The following is a 22,036-nucleotide window of genomic DNA, read 5'->3' as shown; positions in this document are numbered from 1 at the left end:
CTGTCTTTCTGCTCTGGTGTAACTAATGTTTGTTCATCCCGTACCCTGCCGCAGCCTTCATAATTGTTCCCCTTCCTATTTATTTGTAAAGAAGTTAGTATTTCTTTGTTCTCCTTTGTTTTAGTTTTTTCTCTTTTTATGTTAATGGATTGTGTGTTTGCTTGGTTTTCTGTCTGTCTGTCTGTCTGCGTGCCTATTTGTTTGGAAGTTTATATCTACATGTTTGAATGTGTATTTTTTTGTCAGTTTGTCTATTGTCGGTTTTCTGTCTGCATTTTCTCTCTCTCTCTCTCTCTCTCTCTCTCTCTCTCTCTCTCTCTCTCTCTCTCTCTCTCTCTCTCTCTCTCTCTCTCTCTCTCTCTCTCTCTCTCTCTCTCTCTCTCTCTCTCTCTCTCTCTCTCTCTCTCTCTCTCTCTCTCTCTCTCTCTCTCTCTCTCTCTCTCTCTCTCTCTCTCTCTCTCTCTCTCTCTCTCTCTCTCTCTCTCTCTCTCTCTCTCTCTCTCTCTCTCTCTCTCTCTCTCTCTCTCTCTCTCTCTCTCTCTCTCTCTCTCTCTCTCTCTCTCTCTCTCTCCTCTCTCTCTCTTCACTCTCTCTCCGAAAATGCAAATGTAACTTATTTATACATTTTTGCTTTTGCCTTTCCTTCCTCTTGTCCTTACTCTGCATTCTTCCTCCTTTTCACTTTCTTTCTTTACTTTTTTTTCATATTTTAAATTCTTGTCTTTTCTATCCATGTCCCTTATTTGTTTCGGTTATTCTTGTCATTATCACTTTCCTCACTTATTCCAGTTAATTTTATTAGTTCTTCCTTTATTTTCTTGCTTCCTTCCTGTCTTTATTCCTTTGTCTTCTTCCCATCGTTTCCTGTGGCCATTCATATTTGTTTTTCGTCTACTTATTACTTTCCTTGTCATATTTCTTCAGTTCCTCCTTTCTCTCATTTCCGTCTCGCGTTGGTTTCCATTCCCTTCCTGTCTTCCCTCTTTAGATTTATTCTCACTCATTTGTTTTTCCTTCCTTCCTGCCTTCTTTCTTTCTTTCTTCTTTTCATCTCCTTCTTTCGTTACCATTTCTCTCTCTCTCTCTCTCTCTCTCTCTCTCTCTCTCTCTCTCTCTCTCTCTCTCTCTCTCTCTCTCTCTCTCTCTCTCTCTCTCTCTCTCTCTCTCTCTCTCTCTCTCTCTCTCTCTCTCTCTCTCTCTCTCTCTCTCTCTCTCTCTCTCTCTCTCTCTCTCTCTCTCTCTCTCTCTCTCTCTCTCTCTCTCTCTCTCTCTCTCTCTCTCTCTCTCTCTCTCTCTCTCTCTCTCTCTCTCTCTCTCTCTCTCTCTCTCTCTCTCTCTCTCTCTCTCTCTGGCCGTTTCTCTTCACTGTACTTTGGAAGCTATTCATCTCCTCAGTTGTCATTTTCTCCTCCTTCTCCTCCTCCTTCTATTTCACCTTCTCCTTATGCGTATCCTCATCTTAGTCTTCTCTTGGTACAGAGAAGACAAAGAGGAAGAACAAGAAGAAGAGGAAGAAGAAGAAGAAGAAGAAGAGGAAGAAGAAGAAAAAGTTTGGTTAGAAGACATAGATAATGGAATCTACATCTCTCGAAGGTGAGTGGGTTTCCTCACACTCATTCACTCTTTCACTTAGTTGCTTAGACTCACTCATTGATTCACTCTACTACTCAGTCACTCCTTTAATGTGTTGCTGGTTTACTCACTCGCTCTGTAAGTTACTTTATTAACTTTACTGAAACAACACTCAGTTTTTTTGCATATTCTCTCTCTCTCTCTCTCTCTCTCTCTCTCTCTCTCTCTCTCTCTCTCTCTCTCTCTCTCTCTCTCTCTCTCTCTCTCTCTCTCTCTCTCTCTCTCTCTCTCTCTCTCTTATAATTTTTTTTGTCTCTTCTTTTACAATTTCATTAATTTATCTTTCATTTTTTTTTCTCATTTTACGACATTTCAGGACGCCTTTTTTTCAATTACCTGTCATTTTTTTCCTTTCGTCCTTTTATAATTTTTCCATTGTCTTTCTCCATTTATATTTAATTTGTTTCATCTATCGTCCTCATTTACATTCTTATTTTTCCTTTCTCATTTTGCATTTTCATCGTTTTCCTGCGTTCCCCTTTTTTTTCCTATCCTCATTTCACAACTCTCCCATTTTGCATCTTTCTTATTTATCTGTCACCTATCCTTCTCTCTTATTTCAGATTTCATTCAATTTTCATTCACCTTTTAACCTTCTGCTATCTCATTTCACGACACACTGCCACTAAATATTTTTCTCACCACCTGTCTTTTATTTCTTTTCCTCCTCCTTTACCTCACAACATTATTATTACTAACCCTTTCCGCTGCCTTGTCGCGTTACTAATCTGATCACTTCACACCCGATTCTCTCTCTCTCCCATATGCGCGGCCATCCCGTCACTATCTCTGACTAATTTTCTTTCACACACACAAAGCTCTGAGCAGTAATCTGATTAATTTACATGATGCTAGCTTTTACTCTCTCTCTCTCTCTCTCTCTCTCTCTCTCTCTCTCTCTCTCTCTCTCTCTCTCTCTCTCTCTCTCTCTCTCTCTCTCTCTCTCTCTCTCTCTCTCTCTCTCTCTCTCTCTCTCTCTCACAATTGCGTACATTTCTGCTTTTTTTCACGTCACGGAAAGCTGGAGCATTTTTTTCGCTTCATTCTTTTAGCTCTCGTTTTTATTATGCGTTTTTTTTTTTTTTTTGTTAGAATGATAAATGCTGCGGACATAAATTTAGCAACGTATATCTACTGAATGCGTTTTTTTTTTTATCCCTCTATGTAGGAGAGCCAAGAGCCAAGAACAAAAGGGAAATTGGTATAAAAAGACCCAGTGATTTTTCTAGAGATTATTAATTAAAAAGGTGAGAGTGCGTTGTATTAGTGGTAGATCTTAACACATTTGTATTTCCCTTTTTTTATTTCTATGGCATCTTCTCAGAATATTGAAATGATCTTGTGCAAATATAGACTGTCACTTTCAAAGGTAACACTGCACCGGATATCTGCTTCCCGCCTCTCCCACACATTCATAACCGTCTCCCTTCCTCTCTTTTCCATAATAGCCCTTTCCCTCATCTTCTCATCCTGCTTTCGAATGCTGTAGTAGAGCGTATCTATAAATGAGGTGGAATTAAAACACGCTGAGAAAGTTTAAAAAAGGAAGAAGAGGAGAAAAAGAGAGAGCGAGAAAAACGAAGGATATAATGAACTATATTAACAAGATAAAAATGGTAAACATGCAATTGAAGAAATGAAGATCAGTAGAGATGAAAAAGTGATAAAAATAAAGAACTGAAGAAAGGCGAGGAGAGAGAAGAAAAGACGAAAAGTGAAAAGATGAACAATTTGGTGAAAAGAATACGGAGATAATGTGATAGAATTAAATAATACTTAAAGGAAAACTAGAATAAAATAAAAGGAAAGGACTGTTGGAAGAGAAGAAAACAAGAAGGTGAGATGAAATTGAAGGAGGAGGAGGAGGAAGAAGAAGAAGAAAAAGAGGAGGAGGAGGAGGAGCACTCAGAACTCCTTCTAGTAAATCACATTGACTCGTAACTCGCGGCCAGTCCAAACTCTGCCCGCAAATAATGTGTGAAGACGTGTGTGTGTGTGTGTGTGTGTGTGTGTGTGTGTGTGTGTGTGTGTGTGTGTGTGTGTGTGTGTGTGTGTGTGTGTGTGTGTGTGTGTGTGTGTGTGTGTGTGTGTGTGTGTGTGGGTGGGTGGGTGGATGTATAAGGCGAAATATCTATATTAGTTGCAAATAGATACATATCGACACATAGATATAGAGCTACATATAGGTGAACGAATATTTGAATAGATTGATAAATATATAGATTGATAGAAAGGTTGACGGGAGTGCACATAAACAGTGGGAAAGAAAAGCAACCACAACATGTTTTCTTAGCTGGGAAGTCTGAAAATAATCTCCTCGCCACGTACACTCCTCCCCATCCCCGTTCCTACTTATCTTTCTCCACCCAATCTCTATCTCAGTCTTTTTTTTTTTTTTACCATGTGGGTTTTTCACGGGAATTTATGGGCTAAAGGGGATACTTTTTTGTGGTACCTCCTATCTGAAAGCCCACCCGCTAGAAAACCGTTGCCTCAAGTGAGGAAGCCCAACCTACACTCGGACTGTGGACAGGATTGGAACCCGTGCGCTTGGAGACCCCTCGGACCCCCAAAACACGCATGGTTCCACTGTACCACGCATATGGTTGGTGGTGGCTTAGCGTTACTATAGAATCAAATTGGCGCTGGTCGGGATTGCGCGTCTTTTGTTGGCTTTGTCTTGCTTAGATGGTAAATGAAGGAAGGATAATAAGTACCCGTATTTTTCTGTTACTTATTCTTGATTCAATATAAATATTTTTTTTTCTATTTTACATACATATTTATTCATGCGTTTGTTAAAACTCGACTAATATTTTATGCCTGTATTCTATTTCTTATCCTTCGTCTTATATGCACAAGGAGTAATCTAAGAAATTATCCATATATCTCAGCCAGTCAATACGTGCTTCATTTCTTATATTCCAGCAAAAAAACTCCCAAGAAGCATCTCTAACTCGTCTAACAATCCTTTGATCTTGCAATGGATAGCTCAACTACGTCTCGTTAAGACTAAAAAATGAATTATCTACCTTTTGTTTCTCAGCGGCATCATAAGTGTTGATCCATAACGAGGCATTGTGTGCTCCTCTCCCTCCCCAAAAACATTTACCACGCTCGCTGCCGCTCCTCTAAAAGTCTAAGGGCTAAAAGTTCCCTTGTGGTGTGGAGGGTACGTGCATGAAGCCACCTACTACCGCCAATTCTTCCTCTTCCCTCTTTCTCACCTTTCCGCCTTCTCACCTTTCCGACCACTCTCCTTTCCTCCTCCTCACTTCGCTTTCTTGCTTCTCCGCCCTCTCGTTTCTTCGCCCTCTCGCTTCTCCGCCCTCTCGCATCTCCGCCCTCTCGCTTCTTCCTGCCTAAAGCGAAGATTCTGCACTGAAAGTAGTAGGTTAGCCTCGTGAGGTCTCTGGGGAGATGTAAAGTTGTTGCTCGGTCTGGCGCTTTCTACCCACGCTCGCTTCGGGTTTCTCTGGCAAGAAATGGTGTTGCAGGTCCAGTGTTTGGGTCGTCTCTATATATATAAACTTATATTTTGGCTGGAAAAGTTTATGATTATTTATACTTGAATTTAGTATGATAGGAATTGTAGTAGTTGTAATTATAATTGTTGTGAAGGTACTTGTGGTAGCAGTGCTAGTATTATTATCATCACAAATCTCCATGGTTCATTTGAGGGATAAAACTCTCCCTAAACCTTATCAATTCATCTCTGTCTACTGCCTGTCTGTTCAATACACCTCAAGCAGTAACACATTATTAGTAGTTTTAACAGTAAAGGGACCTTGTCACTGTCTTTACACTTTCTTGTACTATACCATCTCTAAACACAAGTAGAATTTCACTCATCCAAGATAATCGCGTGTTAATACTGATATTAACAAATAAGAGAACTTGTTTTTATAGTTTCCTCCCCTTCACATCGTTTCTGCAGGAAGAAGAGGAGCGCGATGAGCAGCGACAGTGGGAAAGTAATAGTGGCCAGACCCTTCAGGCGCATAGTGGAGACCGTGAACGACAAGGGCGTGATGTTTGACAAGTATCACAATGCATCCACCTGCTCCTGCAAGCCTGGTAAGTGTTGGGAGTTTGAGAGGTATAGAAGTGCAAGATGGAAGAGACCAGGAAGAAGAGAAGGTATGGAAAGGACAAGGAAGTTTGGAGAGATGGGTGAGAGGAGAGGATTGGTGTTGTAAGTTGAAGGGAAGGTTTAGGAAGGAAAGTGAAGCTTAGGGAGATAGGTAAGAGGAAAGGATTGGTACTGCATGATTAGGAAGATGCAAAGGGACGCAAAGGATTGGGAAAGATAGGGATGCTGGGAAAGATGTTTTAAGGGAGATGACAAAAATATGTAAGAGTGGTCTGTGAGTGGGAGTGGCGCTGTCATGAGAGGACAGAGCTGTAAGTGTTGGGAAAGTGAGCTGGAAGTGAAAGGGAGTCGCATTAGGAATTCTCCCTGACATCAATTTCCGCCACATCTCATATTACGAACAAAGTACGAATCATTATATTACAATATGATACTATACACGGTTAAGATAGGCGATACGAAATCAATGTGATAGGTTATACTATGAATGTCTATTTTTCATCTTTTATGTATACGAATGGAGAAAAGGCAATATGAAAAAGGTGTATATATATATATATATATATATATATATATATATATATATATATATATATATATATATATATATATATATATATATATATATATATATATATATATATATATATATATATATATATATATATATATATATATATATATATATATATATATATATATATATATATATATATATATATATATATATATATATATATATTATATTCGTCTCTTATCCTAATTAGGAATATGGTCAAACATTAGGAACTATGACTGATACCGTCTGAACTAAATTGGTGTTGGAAAGAGACATCAAAGTACAGATTTAGATGCATCCCAGTTTTTTATGTTTTATTGTCCTTCTGCCCTTGATACAATCATACCTTGAAGTCAAGAAGGCCAAGAGAGAGAGAGAGAATGAAATGCGTATAGTCTTCATCCCTCCCACCAGGCACTTTCACGTCTTCTGTCCTTCAGTAACCCGTTAGAATCTGGAGAGACTAATTAAAACTTTGCCAGTACTTATTAATCAATACCTCAAAGAAGTTGGTAAGCCTTCTCATCCCTATAAGCCAATCTAAGCTCGTCGAAGGGGGAGGTATATCCAAACTTGATAGAATGTAATATGTTCGTGCTTTCTTGGGATGCCGCATACAGACTTAACACTTGAGCTGCTTGCTAATCCTCATTTTCATGTACATGTTTTTGGGAAGGCTTTCTTTTTCGTACTCCAGTATTTAAAATACTTATTTGTATAATTTTATAGGTGAGAGATTCTTATTTATATATTTTTTTTTCCTTTTGTGTCCACCCAAGCGATTTATCCTAATGATTTCATAGTTATCAGAAGACGAGTAAAAAGGTAACAGTGGAGCACTAGTGAAGCCACACAGTCAAGCTTAATGCTCCGTGCTGGCTGAAGAACCGCATTTCATAGTCAAAGGCTGTTCAAAAGAAAATATCACCTCTGAATACCCGCATGTAGAAAATGATCAATGATAGGAACACTCGGAGAGGCTATACTAATTCAAGAAAAAATCCCCGTTCTGACCGAAGATAACAGTTTATCATCAAAGACTGGTACTTCAAAACACTTGTTAATATCCATAAGAACAAAATGAAACTATATGGTTAGATAAAAGTAAAAGCAAATAATGTTGATCTAATACAAAGGAAAAATGAGTAGGGTCAGGAGGAAGATGATAAGAGCCTGATAGCTTTTTTGACGGTAAGCGAGCGAGCATGAGCCACGGTTAGTGTTTGTGTAAGTGGGGGGAAGGTGGACAAGAGACTGCCGCTTCGCTGGGGTCATCGAGGCAGTGCGGGATGGCTGGCCGCGTCTGATCTCATGGTGTGCGGCAGCGCCGTGAAAAAAAAATGTCAGTAAATTGAGAGCTGCGGGAGTTGGTTTTAAAGAGGAGTTGAGGAAGCGAGAGGTTGTTCCATGAGGGTTTGCTGTACCGTGCACTGTATTCTTCATCCTTGTTTAATTTTCTTTGAAATTTTTTTTCCTATCTTAGTCTTCTTTGCTTTTGTTTTGTTTTATCTCCATTTCGTTTATTTTTTTTTTGTATCGCTTTGCATTAATTTGATGATGGTTTTAGTGGTTTCCAATTGTTTTTCCTTGTTCTTCTTCCCTTCTTTTTAATTTTACTTGACATACTATAATGTTCTTAAATGACTTTTACTCCTTTTGCTCTCTTGTGTGTCTTTCCTCGCTTGAATTTCATATCTTCTCCTGTTTTTTTTTATTTTCGTCTTCTTACCTTACTTAACCTTCGTAGTCTTAAATTCATCCCTCTTTATCTTTCTTAGTCTTCTTACCTTAACTTAACCTTAATCTTGTTACCCTTCTTACCGTAACTCTTGCCATCCTACTTACGTTGGCTTTCCTTTACACTTTAGTCTCTTACCTGCACTGATACTCACACACACACACACACACACACACACACACACACACACACACACACACACACACACACACACACACACACACACACACACACACACACACACACACACACACACACACACACACACACACACACACACACACACACACACGCACGCACGCACGCACACACACACCAGGGTAATATTCTCAAACATTTGGCGTTTTAACAGAATATTGGAGTTCACAAGGAGGTTTTTAAGTGACAATTTGGCAAGAATTCTCTACCAATACAGAAAAAAGATAAAAAAAATTGTGTAAATCAGAAAAAATATTGCTGGAAAAGGGAGATTATTGAGACACTTAACAAAACATGAATCTTTTGTTAAGTTTTATCTTTTTTTTAGGAGTCGCATTCTGAACGAGCTCTCTTTATATATACTTTCTGCAACATTAGCTGACGCTCCTCATATAAATACAAAAACTCTGACGTTTTAAAAATATTTGTTGTGAAAGGGCCAAAACGTTTCAAATATTTGACATACGAGTCCCGATAACTCGTCTTACAGCCACATCACAGCAAATCCCATGAAAAAAAAAAAAAAATACAACAAATAATTAATCATCCTTTTGAACCCCCAAAGTCTTTCCAAAGACGATCCACTGTTTACTTGAATCCGGTGCCGATGAGTCATCTTTGCGCTAGATCGTAGCAAACTTCTCATCGCTAATATCGACACGCGGGAAGGAGGAGCTACGATAAGAGAGCAGAGCGACGGCCGCTTTTGTCACATATCTGTACACGTCACTCGCGTCTTATCGGCTTTCTGTGTCCATGCCCTTGTCTTTTGATCCTGCGCTCTGCTATTTGCTTTTTCGTGTCTTTTCTGTTATCACTGTGGTATTATAAAGGTTTGATTGTAGATTTTGTATTCAAGTTCAATGAGAAGATATTTGGAATCTTTTATTCATGTATATCCTCGGCTTTTTTCCTCAGTGATCAGTTAAGTATCACATAGAATATCTGGTATTTCTGACTTTTAAAAGAGCTGATATCTATAGTCTGTTTTTAGATACTTTGAATTCTTCTTCTTCTCCTCCTCCTCCTCCTCCTCCTCCTCCTCCTCCTCCTCCTCCTCCTCCTCCTCCTCCTCCTCCTCCTCCTCCGCTAGCTGTTGCTTCACTCTTCCCGGCCGCACATCAACTGTTCTTCGTCAAAAATATACCGTCAAAGAAATTGTTTTCATTCAGCGCGTCATGTTTTTAGACGCCTTTCCGAAGCCGTGATGCGTGAGTGACAAAACAATAGGCGTGGGTGTGTTGATGAACCTTCCATCACTACTCGCGAGGCCTTTTTTGCTGCAGTGAACCACAGCACAAGTATAAATAAGCTCTCAGTGAATCTAAATCTACTGGTCGCTGCTTTGTTTACTTTGGCTGGTCGCTTTTTGGGGGCTGCTGGTATTTTCCTTTGGATTTCCTTTATTTCCACTGCCTTTTTCCGCATGTGTTTTTGCAAGTAGACTTTTCATGTTTTCAGTTGTGCCGTCATTTCCCTTATCAAAGTAAATCCCCGTGTGGTACTCAGTGTTTACTCCGAATCGCACTGCTTGTGTTTGCCTTGTTTGGTGTGTTTACTTCAGCAGCGAACACAAGGGATGAGACAGTGTGGCCAGTGGTGCGTGTATCAACAAAAGCAATGCCACCACGTCCAGCAGAGTGAGTCCCAGCGTATATCAAGAATCAGCGTGTTTGGCCGAATATCTTTCAATCTGTGGTGCTTGTGTGGGAAGGCTGGCAAGATGGCGTGCTGTATCACGTATGATGTAGACGAGGGCAGAGGGAATCTATAATGTGAAGCCTTGTGTCGTCCTCCGTCCTTCTTTGATCATGGTTGATGTGGATGTCATAGTAATGATTATAATGACGATTAAAGAAATGGTAGTAATAGTAACAATAATTATGATAATAGTAACAATGATAATAATGATAATGAAAATAATAATGATATTAAAAATGACAATGATAATAATAATGATAATAATAATAATAATAATAATAATATGAATATTATTAATAATAATAACGGTAATTATAACAGTAATAATCATAATGATGATGATGATAACGATAGAATAATTTTTATAATGTAAATGGACGTAGCGCAACACGATGCTTTTAAGAGCAATTAGTCAGTAGTTGACTCTGGAAATGTAATACCAATCGTTTTTGTTTTTTTTCTATTCCCGATATAATAGTGCACTTTTAATATGTTTGGGCCGATGTGTAATTGCTCTCTCCCATCAAATAAAGAGCGTATTTTAATTTTTCCTTGTAGTGAGTGAAAATGATTGTAGGGCACTTTTTAGACGACTTTTATAATGAGAGATGCCTGGCTCCACCTGCACTGCATGGCACCGAGGACCCTCCTTGTGCAGATGACGTTGGAGAGAGAGAGAGCACAGTGACGGCATTGTTGTGGCGGTGACACGTATGCTGTGCCGGAGGATTAAAGATTATAGAAATGAAGTAAATCTTTCCTTCGGTCCCTTTTTCCCAAGTTTTAGAGCATCCAGCCACCAAATTTCATTTTATATCAAAGATGGTGGTGCAGTAATTTAGAATTGGAGGACACGTGAATAGAATAGTCGTCAATAGTGAATGTTTCCACCTGTTCATTGGTTCAAGTGGTTTATGCCACAGCAAAATGCTGTTGTAAAATAAACTGAATCTACATCAGAAACTCCCTTTCATATAAAAGATACCAGTTTATTCCTGTCTATAATTCGTGTGTCTGCATGTAGCAAGATCACTGCGCCAAACTTCATGCCAGCAAGTAAAGTAACTTTCCTGAAGGAGGAGTGTAGTGAGGGTTGTGGAGCTTATCCTCTTAACTCTTGCCTCGGCAGTAGCAGGTCGACATGGCGTGTACGCGGCGCGACGTGTGATCCTTCTGAGTCTGCGAGGAGGAAGTCTTTCAGGAGCCCATTCGAAATATGAAGAGCCTTTTCTTCACACAGAGGAGCGCCATTTGTGATTGTCTAGCGTCCTCATTATGAGCATCTCGTGCGCGAGGAAAATCTATGTCCGATATTAGATCTTGTATTGGATTCTCCCTGCGCGCCCTCCCTCCCCGTGCGTCCCTCCCCGAGTTGCTCCTCATCCCTTAATGAACAGCAGAACCCGGCGGCGAGGCGCGTCACGGGATGCAGCGAGAGGAGATTATGTTGCTGGTTAAGGTTCATTACTTGGGCCCAATGGCGAACCAGAGAGAGGCTGTGTGTGGTGGTGGTGGTGGTAGCGGTGGTAGAGGCTACTTTGATGCTGAGTGTACCTATGTAAAGGCAGTAAGTAGGTTAGCAGTTTCTTTGTGAATACTAAGTGCTGGTGTGCTTGGGTGGCTGGTGTCGAGGGTAAACGTGTTAGAGTGGCCATTTTTGAGTCCTCGTACGTGCATGGCTGGTGTGAGTCCTTATCGAGGCGGGCTCTCAGCGGGCGTGCTCTGAAACCTGGTCTTTGGGCGTCGGCGGGTCTGTCCCACTCTCTCCCTCCCTCTCTTTCAGGTCTTTGTTCAGCGGTATTGGAGAGCGTTCATTAGCCTCTATTGGACCAGGACACAGTCACGCGCCGCCCCTCCTGTGTGTGTGTGTGTGTGTGTGTGTGTGTGTGTGTGTGTGTGTGTGTGTGTGTGTGTGTGTGTGTGTGTGTGTGTGTGTGTGTGTGTGTGTGTGTGTGGACTCCCCATCAACACAATGCGGTGAATCATAGTCCATCTCCTGAATCATCCATATATTCCACCTCTCTCTTTTTATTTATTTATTTTTTTTTCTCTCTTCCCCTCTCAGTTTTCGCCTCCCGCCATTTCCCACGGTTCGAATCCCGTTTCCGCCCCGACGGTGACGAGGTGCCGAGCAGGTAATTGATTGCCTCATGTTTTGCCGCCTCCCTGCTTGCTCTCTCTCTCTCTCTCTCTCTCTCTCTCTCTCTCTCTCTCTCTCTCTCTCTCTCTCTCTCTCTCTCTCTCTCTCTCTCTCTCTCTCTCTCTCTCTCTCTCTCTCTCTCTCTCTCTCTCTCTCTCTCTCTCTCTCTCTCTCTCTCTCTCTCTCTCTCTCTCTCTCTCTCTCTCTCTCTCTCTCTCTCTCTCTCTCTCTCTCTCTCTCTCTCTCTCTCTCTCTCTCTCTCTCTCTCTCTCTCAGTTAGTCTTACCCTTCCGCCTTTCTCAACTCTTTCCCTCAAATCGGTTCCACCTCAACACTCTTCGATTTTCTCTCATTTTCCTGTCATTTATCTCATTTCTTTCCACCCAGCCTCCTTCCCCTCTCCCTAATTCATTTTCCCCCTCTTACTTAGCTTCTTTTCTCTTATATTTCCAGTCTTCCTTCATCAGTCTGGCAGTCAGTTCCTTTCCTTACAAAAACAATATTCCTCTTCCTTTTCTCTTTAGTGTTTTGAAATATTTTTTCATTATATTGTATTTCCATCCTTTTTTTAGTCTTTTTTGATATTACATTTTTCGTCTCCTTAATATCTTCTCACCATCTTTATCGTCTCCTTCATCCTTTCTTCTTCCCATCCTCTTGTTTGTTTGCGATTCCTTGCTATATTTCCAATTTCCTTCAATCGCCACAAGAGTTTCCTGCTTCAGTCTCCTTTTTCTTGGTCTTGGTGGCTTTTCTCTTTCTTGAAAACTTCCTCTTTTTTTCTTCGTCCTTGCCTTTCTCTTATCACTCTTCTCCATCAGCGATAGAGTTCCCTGAATAGTATACATATTTTTTCTGTCTCGTTCCAGTTACTTTTCTCTTCCTTTACTCGTCCTAAATTTTCGCCCCTGTCCTCCTCTTTCCTTTCTCATTGCTTACTATATTTGCAGTCTCCCTCAGTCAACCTTGTATTAATCTCCTTTCACTTGGTCCTAGTCTCTTTTCCCTTCACTGTCAACACGGTGAGCCAGTGGTGATCAGCGTCCCAGCGTGAAGCTGCTGCTGAGGGACGGGGAAGTCAATGCCACAGACACCAAGGCAGTGACAAGGTGATGAGCTTCCGTCCGTCGCTTTATTTCCTCTACTGAGTCCTGCCTTCCTTACCGGTACCAGCTCTCTCTCCCGTCTTTCCGTCCGTGGCTTGGCCTTGAAAAATGCGACGTTTAGCGTTTGATGACACGAGCCATTAGAATAAAGTATTCCAGCTTCGTACCCTTGACTCCTCTCCTTTCTCCTTCCTTACTCTTATACCCTCTCTTCCCTTCTCCGCCTCAGCCTTACCCCTCCCTCTCTCTCTCTCCACTTCACGTGTTTGTTCTCCACTTTCCCCCAGTTCTCAACCGTCATTAGCATCTGCCGACTTCCTCTCTTCTTCCTCCACCTCCACTGCCACCACCATCACACCATCTCCACCACCACCTCTTCTTCCTCCTCCTCCTCCTCCTCCTCCTCCTGCGTCTCTCCTTCATCCCATTTGAGTTAATCCTCGCCAAGTTGACACAAAACTTATCGCTTTCCTTCCTCTCTGGCAGTGGTGAGAGAATGGAGGGGAAGGAGGCTTTGCCCTCACCCATTCATCAAGGGAGGAAGTCTTAAGGTGGGGGAGGGAGAGGGCGGCCTTGTGTGGCGAGGGCGCTGGTGGGGCTATCTCGGCTGTCGTGCTGGAGCGAACAGCTGCCGGGGGAGGCTTTTTAGAAGTAGGTGGCAAAGAATTTAGGACATTAATTTTTATCAAGTTTTTCGTATTTCTTGCGGTTTTCTTAAGATTCTTTTCTACGTTTTGATGGTTTTAGTTAGTTTTAATTTTGTTTTGTATCTCATCTAAATATCATTATTATTTTTTTTTGTGTGTGTGTGTCGGTGTATGTTTTACGTTAAGTATTCCTTCAGTTTCTAATTGTTGAAACATTTTGATATTCATTTCATAATTTCCTTTTTTTCCACAATCTGCTAGATCGTTGTCACTTCTTTCTTATTTCCTTCTTGTCCGTATTCATCTTCATCTTGTTTTTTTTTTTTTTTTTTTTTTCGGGAAGGTCGTCTGCGTCCTCTGCTCCCTCCCTAGCTGCCTCTCCTTTCCCTACCCCTTACTACCCCTTCCTCGTCTTCATCCATCCATGTCCCCGATCCCTCCTTCCATCCTTCTTTTCGTCACTTCTTTCCCTCACACTCCTCGTCGGCAGCCCCAGGCGCGCCATGCCCGCAGCTGTCGCCACTGTCACCCGCTCTGATGGATCCCTGGAGTTTGTAAAGAAGCGCTGAAAAAAGTATATATATATATATATATATATATATATATATATATATATATATATATATATATATATATATATATATGTGTGTGTGTGTGTGTGTGTGTGTGTGTGTGTGTGTGTGTGTGTGTGTGGAAGGCGTAGCAAAAATAGATCTGTCATGAAGCCAAGATGGAGTCGTGTGAACCTGTTGAGTCCCTGGTTGTTGTGTGATGATGGAGCTTAAGAGAGGCTTAGAGGTTTGATGGATAACAGGAAGATGTTGATGGTGGTGGTGGTAGTAGTAGCAGTAGTAGCAGTAGCAGTAGCAGTAGCAGTAGCAGTAGAAGAAGAAAGATCAAATGTTCATTTACATCTTGTTACGGATGATGAACAAGAAATTTAGCAATGAGGAAGGAAGTTGGTTCTACACTTATTTTTCTCTAGTCCTGAATTAGCAAATATAAGGAAGATGCTTACTTGACTCCAAGAAAATAGTTTTACGCCTGGACGCTGTGTGGCATGAAGTACACAGGCAAGCTTATATTTACAACACGAAATATGTAGATAGATCTCACGCTTCTTTCGTGATATATTCTTTACCGAACACAGCATTCCATGATATTTCACTTCTCTCAAGTCCTTTCGCTCCTCAGCCTCGCTTCACGGCTAATTGCAGTCCTCTGCACGGCAAGAATCAAGCAGTGAGTGTCGCAGTCGCCGGAAGTTTCTCAGCTCACTCACTTAGAATTAGTTCTGCACCTTGACGAACGTTCATGAAATTTAAATAGTTTTAAGTGTTTGGACGTAACTTTGGATTCTGTAGAAGCAGATTTTAATGCGTTTCGTCCTTGGGCGGAAGCAAGGCGTTTTCAACAGTCCTCGCGTCTACTGGTGTCCATTAAACTTTCTCGCGGCAGAATCTACAGTATAATAAAGACCGGGGTGGAACTCCTGTTATTGGCAGCTTTTTCATTAGTTGGACACACTTGCTTAACGCTCCCGTGGTGGTGTGGCCAGTCCATCTCGTCCTTTACCATTTCTTACATACTCTCCGTCCTCCCAGACTTCTCGTTCCTCGGCAATTTCTCTCGACCATGTGTCCTAATGATGTCCTGGGAGGGTTTTATGTTTTATCATGTTTTTTTTTTGTTTGTTTTATTCTGTCAGCGTCTCAGATATCAAGATCACAAATAACCATCACAGGACGAGCTGGAGGAAGGGGAGGAGTTTCCAGTCTATCGTTCATTTCCTTCCTACTCTGCTAAAAGGAGGGAGTTGAAACTTGAGGGAAGGCGCTAAAGGATGATAGAGTGAGGAGCTCTGAGGGTCGACTGGGTGTGGCTCCTTCACAGTGTAACCTTGGGACCTTGGCTAGAGGAGGAGGAAATGGGAAGCGGTCAGATAGAAGGTGGTCAGATAATGGTCCTACCTGGAAGGGGAAGAAGGAATGGGAAAGATTGACTAAAGAAAGGAAGAACTGTACGGGAAAAAGAAGAGAAAGGAAGGGAGGTGGAGGATAAAAAGATAAATCAATGATAAAACGAAGAGAGAGAGAGAGAGAGAGAGAGAGAGAGAGAGAGAGAGAGAGAGAGAGAGAGAGAGAGAGAGAGAGAGAGAGAGAGAGAGAGAGAGAGAGAGAGAGAGAGAGAGAGAGAGAGAGAGAGAGAGAGAGAGAGAGAGAGAGAGAGAGAGAGAGAGAGAGAGAGGAGAGAGAGAGAGAGAGAGAGAGAGAGAGAGAGAGAGAGAGAGAGAGAGAGAGAGAGAGAGAGAGAGAGAGAGAGAGAGAGAGAGAGAGAGAGAGAGAGAGAGAGAGAGAGAGAGAGAGAGAGAGAGAGAGAGAGAGAGAGAGAGAGAGAGAGAGAGAGAGAGAGAGAGAGAGAGAGAGAGAGAGAGAGAGAGAGAGAGAGAGAGAGAGAGAGAGAGAGAGAGAGAGAGAGAGAGAGAGAGAGAGAGAGAGAGAGAGAGAGAGAGAGAGAGAGAGAGAGAGAGAGAGAGAGAGAGAGAGAGAGAGAGAGAGAGAGAGAGAGAGAGAGAGAGAGAGAGAGAGAGAGAGAGAGAGAGAGAGAGAGAGAGAGAGAGAGAGAGAGAGAGAGAGAGAGAGAGAGAGAGAGAGAGAGAGAGAGAGAGAGAGAGAGAGAGAGAGAGAGAGAGAGAGAGAGAGAGAGAGAGAGAGAGAGAGAGAGAGAGAGAGAGAGAGAGAGAGAGAGAGAGAGAGAGAGAGAGAGAGAGAGAGAGAGAGAGAGAGAGAGAGAGAGAGAGAGAGAGAGAGAGAGAGAGAGAGAGAGAGAGAGAGAGAGATCTGGTTGGCTGTTGCTTAGCTTGCAGGGAAACGTTGATAGAATCCTGATAGGAAAACATGTCGAGATAGAGAAAGTTTCCCGAGTGTATAGCTTTGAGGCACGACAGGCAGGCAGGCAGGCAAGCAGGCAAGCAAGCAAGCAGGCAGACATATACCGAGAGAAAGATGAAAATAGCAAACATTGGTGCACATACAAAGTGGATAACAGAATATGAAAAGAGACATTGAATGACAGAATAACCCAGTGATATGTTGACTGACACAGATGTTTGAGTGAGTGAGGGAGGGATCAAGTGATTGACCGACTGACTGAATGACAGACAAAGTAAAGAAATAATTACATGATCAGGTAATTAAATAACTGAGTGAGCGACTGAAGTAGACCACGAAAAGAGGAGGAGGAGGAGGAGGAGAAGGATAAGTCATTTATGTGGAAGCTACTTCGGTTTTAGAAATAGGTATGAGAGGAGGAAGGCAAGAAAGAAGAAGAGAGAAAAAAAGGAAAAAGACGAAGGAAAAGACGAAAACTTAAAGACATTTCAGAACCACCGTCAAATTCTCGTCAGAACCATTCATTTCCTCCAACCGATATTTTTCTTTTTTTCCTTCCTTTGTGGCGTCAAGTGTCTCATTTGGGGTAGCGCTTCGTGGAGCGGGGAGAGGAGTGGCCTGGAGGAAGAGAGGAGCAAGGCGGAGCTGGGAGGGACGGGATAGGGCGGGGCGGGGCGATGGATGGGAGGGGAGTGGGTGGATGGGGAACGGAATGGACGGTCATCGGTGAGCAGCAAGAAGAGGAGGAGGAGCAGGAGCAGGAGGAGGAAGAGGAGGAAGTGCGGATGGGTGGATGCGTCAAGTCAATAGGAACTGGGCGGTGGTCGTGGTGATGCGTGGGTAGCTGATGGTGAAGATGAGTGAGAGTGGCAGTATTGTTGACGTGGAGTGATAGTGATGCTTGGACTGATGGGTGATGAGTTGGTGACTGAACTTTGTGATAGTGATGTGGATGAATGTGGATGAGTGTAATGCTTTGTGTCTTGTGAGATGGAATAGAAATGGGATTGTGGACTGGTAGATGGATCGGCTATTGAAAAGGGTGACAGTGGAATGCGGTGATGTAGTCATGGACGGATTGGCTGTGGTGGAGGCTGACAGCAGTGGTGGAATGGCAGGTGAGGGTAACAAGTGGATGCAATGGTTGATGGCTGGAAATAATGGGGTCGCTTTAAATGAATTCCTGTCTGTCATGTTGCGTTGAAAAGTGTGTTTCTCCTTCAGTCTCTCCCCTTTACGTCTGTGTTCGTTAGGCTCTCTCTCTCTCTCTCTCTCTCTCTCTCTCTCTCTCTCTCTCTCTCTCTCTCTCTCTCTCTCTCTCTCTCTCTCTCTCTCTCATCACTTCTATTTTCACGATTTGAGTGATTTTCTTTACTTTCACATATTGTCCTGCCAAAAATGGTTCACTTTTTAGTTTTTTTCCCCGCTTTTCTCATTAACACGGGCAAAATAATCAACAGTCTCAGAGCTGAACAAATTACGTCTTGAGCAAGCATGCCTCGCACAACAATGAAGCCAGCAAACATGAGAGGGAAATGACTCATGGCAGGAACAAAGGCTGAATCCATGAAGTGGGAGGCAAGGTGAAATTAGATTATGAACTTTGTGAGTAAAACCAAACCTGTACCTCGTGTGTGTCTGTGTGTATGATGAAATCTTTTTGTGTGCGTTAGTGTTGAGAGTAAACGTAGATTATGCTCTTCTGTTCTCTTTGCTAGAGTTAGCTAATACATTTTACTGTCTCAACTCTTTCATTGGTAAACAATGTAACCTTCTCGTAGATAAATGCTTGGGACTTGTGGGAATGAAGGGGAGAAGAATATTCACGATTTCTTATATATATATATATATATATATATATATATATATATATATATATATATATATATATATATATATATATATATATATATATATATATATATATATATATATATATATATATATATATATATATATATATATATATATATGTGTGTGTGTGTGTGTGTGTGTGTGTGTATATATATATATATATATATATATATATATATATATATATATATATATATATATATATATATATGTGTGTGTGTGTGTGTGTGTGTGTGTGTGTGTGTGTGTGTGTGTGTGTGTGTGTGTGTGTGTGTGTGTGTGTGTGTGTGTGTGTGTGTGTGTGTGTGTATATATATATATATATATATATATATATATATATATATATATATATATATATATATATATATATATATATGTGTGTGTGTGTGTGTGTGTGTGTGTGTGTGTGTGTGTGTGTGTGTGTGTGTGTGTGTGTGTATATATATATATATATATATATATATATATATATATATATATATATATATATATATATATAATCTTTCTATTTTACTCGTATTTGTCAGTCCGTGACCACAAACAACTAAGTACTGATGATGTAGTTACATGTGGATATTCCTAAGCAAAGGCTATAGAAGAGGTTTCCTCATACAAGCCTCAAGGACACACTGCTAAAGAGGATACACTAACTGGATTTCTCAAATGTTTACCCAGATAGATGAAGTTTCCGAACCATTAGCACCCAATTATTCCCGCATCTATGGCAATGCTGTGTGCTACGTGTAAAGAAATACAGGCCAAGTATAAGGAAATAATTCTGAGTATTTTTATGGTCACTGTCTATGATTCTTGTATTTTACGTTGTTAGATAATGAAAATCAATGTGGGAAGTACAACTAGCTAGTAATACAGATGCACAGCAGTCTGAAAGTATGATAAAATTTTGTTGCCTTTTTAATCAAGTTATTTTAGCAATACATTGAGTTTAGTACAACGGTGACGCGCTGGTACGGCATTGCTAAGGTTGGCAGATCTACTCGTAAATTAGCTCGGGTTTGGGAGGTTACTGCTGTGTACTCAGAGATTGCTGCTGTGGATGGGATGCCACAGTAGGGAGTTGGGTTAACCTGGCTGCCTTTCTGGAAAGCATCAGATGTGATGGATACTGGAGTTAAAACCAACGAACTTTAACTTTTAACTTTATTATATTGGTGATTGAATACGGTTTAAAAAAATCGCAAAGCTCTCTCTCTCTCTCTCTCTCTCTCTCTCTCTCTCTCTCTCTCTCTCTCTCTCTCTCTCTCTCTCTCTCTCTCTCTCTCTCTCTCTCTCTCTCTCTCTCTCTCTCTCTCTCTCTCTCTCTCTCTCTCTCTCTCTCTCTCTCTCTCTCTCTCTCTCTCTCTCTCTCTGAAGTCTTGTGTCAAAGGCTTCCCGAAAGAAATAGACAAGGAGACGCTTAACACAAGGAGGCGCACCTCATTTTCTCATCAGTAACGATCAAAGTACAGGACTGAGACAGTCAGCCTTGAGGAAATTAAAGACGATACACACACACACACACACACACACACACACACACACACACACACACACACACACACACACACACACACACACACACACACACACACACACACACACACACACACACACACACACACACACACACACACACACACACACACACACACACACACACACCACACTCGCGCGCATTGAGCGGTAATAATAACAATAGATCTAAATATGTTGCTGATGTTTGAATAATTGCAGTCATTGTTAATGAAACTTTTCAATTGAGCTCACATGAGAATATACCATGGATATTTGTGTTTGTGCTTTTGTTTAGATTTAATTTTTGATTACGGAATGAACTATTATTGGGAAAAGGTATCCCATAGCTATAAGGAAGTTGAAATTTCTTGCAGTGTTCCTTTACTGTAACACTTGCACTTCAATTCAAACCTTGATAGTTGATCTCCAAGGATCTTCAACGTATGTACTTTACCTTCTAATCTTGGATAAGTCAGTGTTTCCGCATTTGTATGGTAAGATGGAAGATCTATTACCTATCACTTTTCCTTTATGCTTAATGTCTAAAAAAAATAAGTCTTGATCCGCCGAGTAGTGCAGACTCCCTATCGAAGGCTCCAAATTCTAGTCTTCCTGATGTATTTTTTTAGTAATATAAAAGAAAAAAAAAAATGTCATCCCACTCCATTGTTTTGGGAACACCCGGTGAGGGTAAACTCTTTACTATGACTGCTGCGTCCATGGTTAAAGAAAATCTCCTTTCACTGTAGGATGGGAGAACATACACATACACGATAACTGTGGTGAAGTAAGCGTGATCATATCCCTTCTTACCTTTACGTGTCTCATTAACGCGGAATCCGGAAGGCGTCGCCACAGCCAAGGGAGGAGGAGGCATAGCGAGCAGACAGTTCGTGTCTCTAACCTTTAAAGATAATCTGCATTTCCTGGAAGTGACACAGGCGTTCGATGTGACACTTTTCCTCTCCTCCACCGAGCCCTCAATCACGTCACTCCTCCAGATAAACTTGTAGATCGAGATCTTAATAGGTTAGCCATTTTGTTAGTATTTGAAAATCAGCTAATAATCTTCCTAAAAAACACAAGTAAAAGCAAGGAAGGTTATATTAGACGTACTATTATTGTTTTTTTTTCTATTTATCAAGGATTGAGTGTGCTGGTGGTGCGTATTATTTTTCCATGTATCAAACAGCGAATAACTTGTGTATTGGTCAGCGTTAAATCAGGATCCTAATATCGTGTTAGATTCTTGCTTTTTTTTTTTTTTATTTATACCATGTGGGCTTTTCACAGGAATTCATGTGCTAAAGGGAGTACTTTTTGAGGTACCTCCTATCTCAAAAGCCCATCCGCTAGGAAACCATTGCTCCGAGTGAGGAAGCCCAAACTACACTCGGACCGTGGACAGGATTCGAACCAGTGCGCTTGGAGAACCCTCGGACCCCAAAGCACACATGGTTCCACTTTACCACGGCGGCCCCCTTGTTTGTGTGTCAGGTACTAATATCAGGTTATGATTTGGTTTATAGGGAGCCGAGTGTCTGTGGAACTGTGCATCAAGGACCTGGTGTTTGAAGATTCCCTGGCAAATAACAAATCTGAGAACTACACTTACTTCGCACACATCTTCGTCAAGGAGGTGAGTCTGTCCTCAGCAACAGATCCATACTTTGTGTTTAAAACGTGCTGTAAATTGACCTTGTACTGTTATGGAAAACCTGATAAATTCATAAGAGTACTGCTTATTTGGTTGTATGCAGATATAAAAACTCATTGTAAGTGTTTTGGGATAGAATATAGAATCAATGTAATATAAGTTTTAACATAAGGACAAAAAAAAAAAAAAAGGAAAATAAGGAACATTGCAAGAACCCATCTGGCCTATAGATACCAGTCCCTATCATACCCATCCATAGATTTGTCGAATGATAAAGTGAAAGTGTTATCGTAATTATATGT

The 22,036-nt window shown here is 41.2% G+C and overlaps 1 protein-coding gene across 2 annotated transcripts in view; it reads left to right on the top strand.

The window, feature by feature from the left end:
* The window catches only part of LOC123516428 (serine-rich adhesin for platelets-like), a 385,592-nt gene that overhangs the window by 68,158 nt on the left and 295,398 nt on the right, over nucleotides 1–22,036 (top strand). For both annotated transcript variants that reach the window (XM_045275696.1, XM_045275695.1), the window contains exons 7-9: nucleotides 1,480–1,593; nucleotides 5,570–5,709; nucleotides 21,607–21,716. In XM_045275696.1, coding sequence (XP_045131631.1) covers nucleotides 1,480–1,593; nucleotides 5,570–5,709; nucleotides 21,607–21,716 — 364 coding nt within the window. The remainder of the gene's footprint in view (nucleotides 1–1,479; nucleotides 1,594–5,569; nucleotides 5,710–21,606; nucleotides 21,717–22,036) is intronic.

Source organism: Portunus trituberculatus, chromosome 41 (assembly GCF_017591435.1).
Source record: "Portunus trituberculatus isolate SZX2019 chromosome 41, ASM1759143v1, whole genome shotgun sequence".
Taxonomy (NCBI): Eukaryota; Metazoa; Arthropoda; class Malacostraca; order Decapoda; family Portunidae; genus Portunus; species Portunus trituberculatus.
This window is presented reverse-complemented; position numbering and strand designations above follow the sequence as displayed.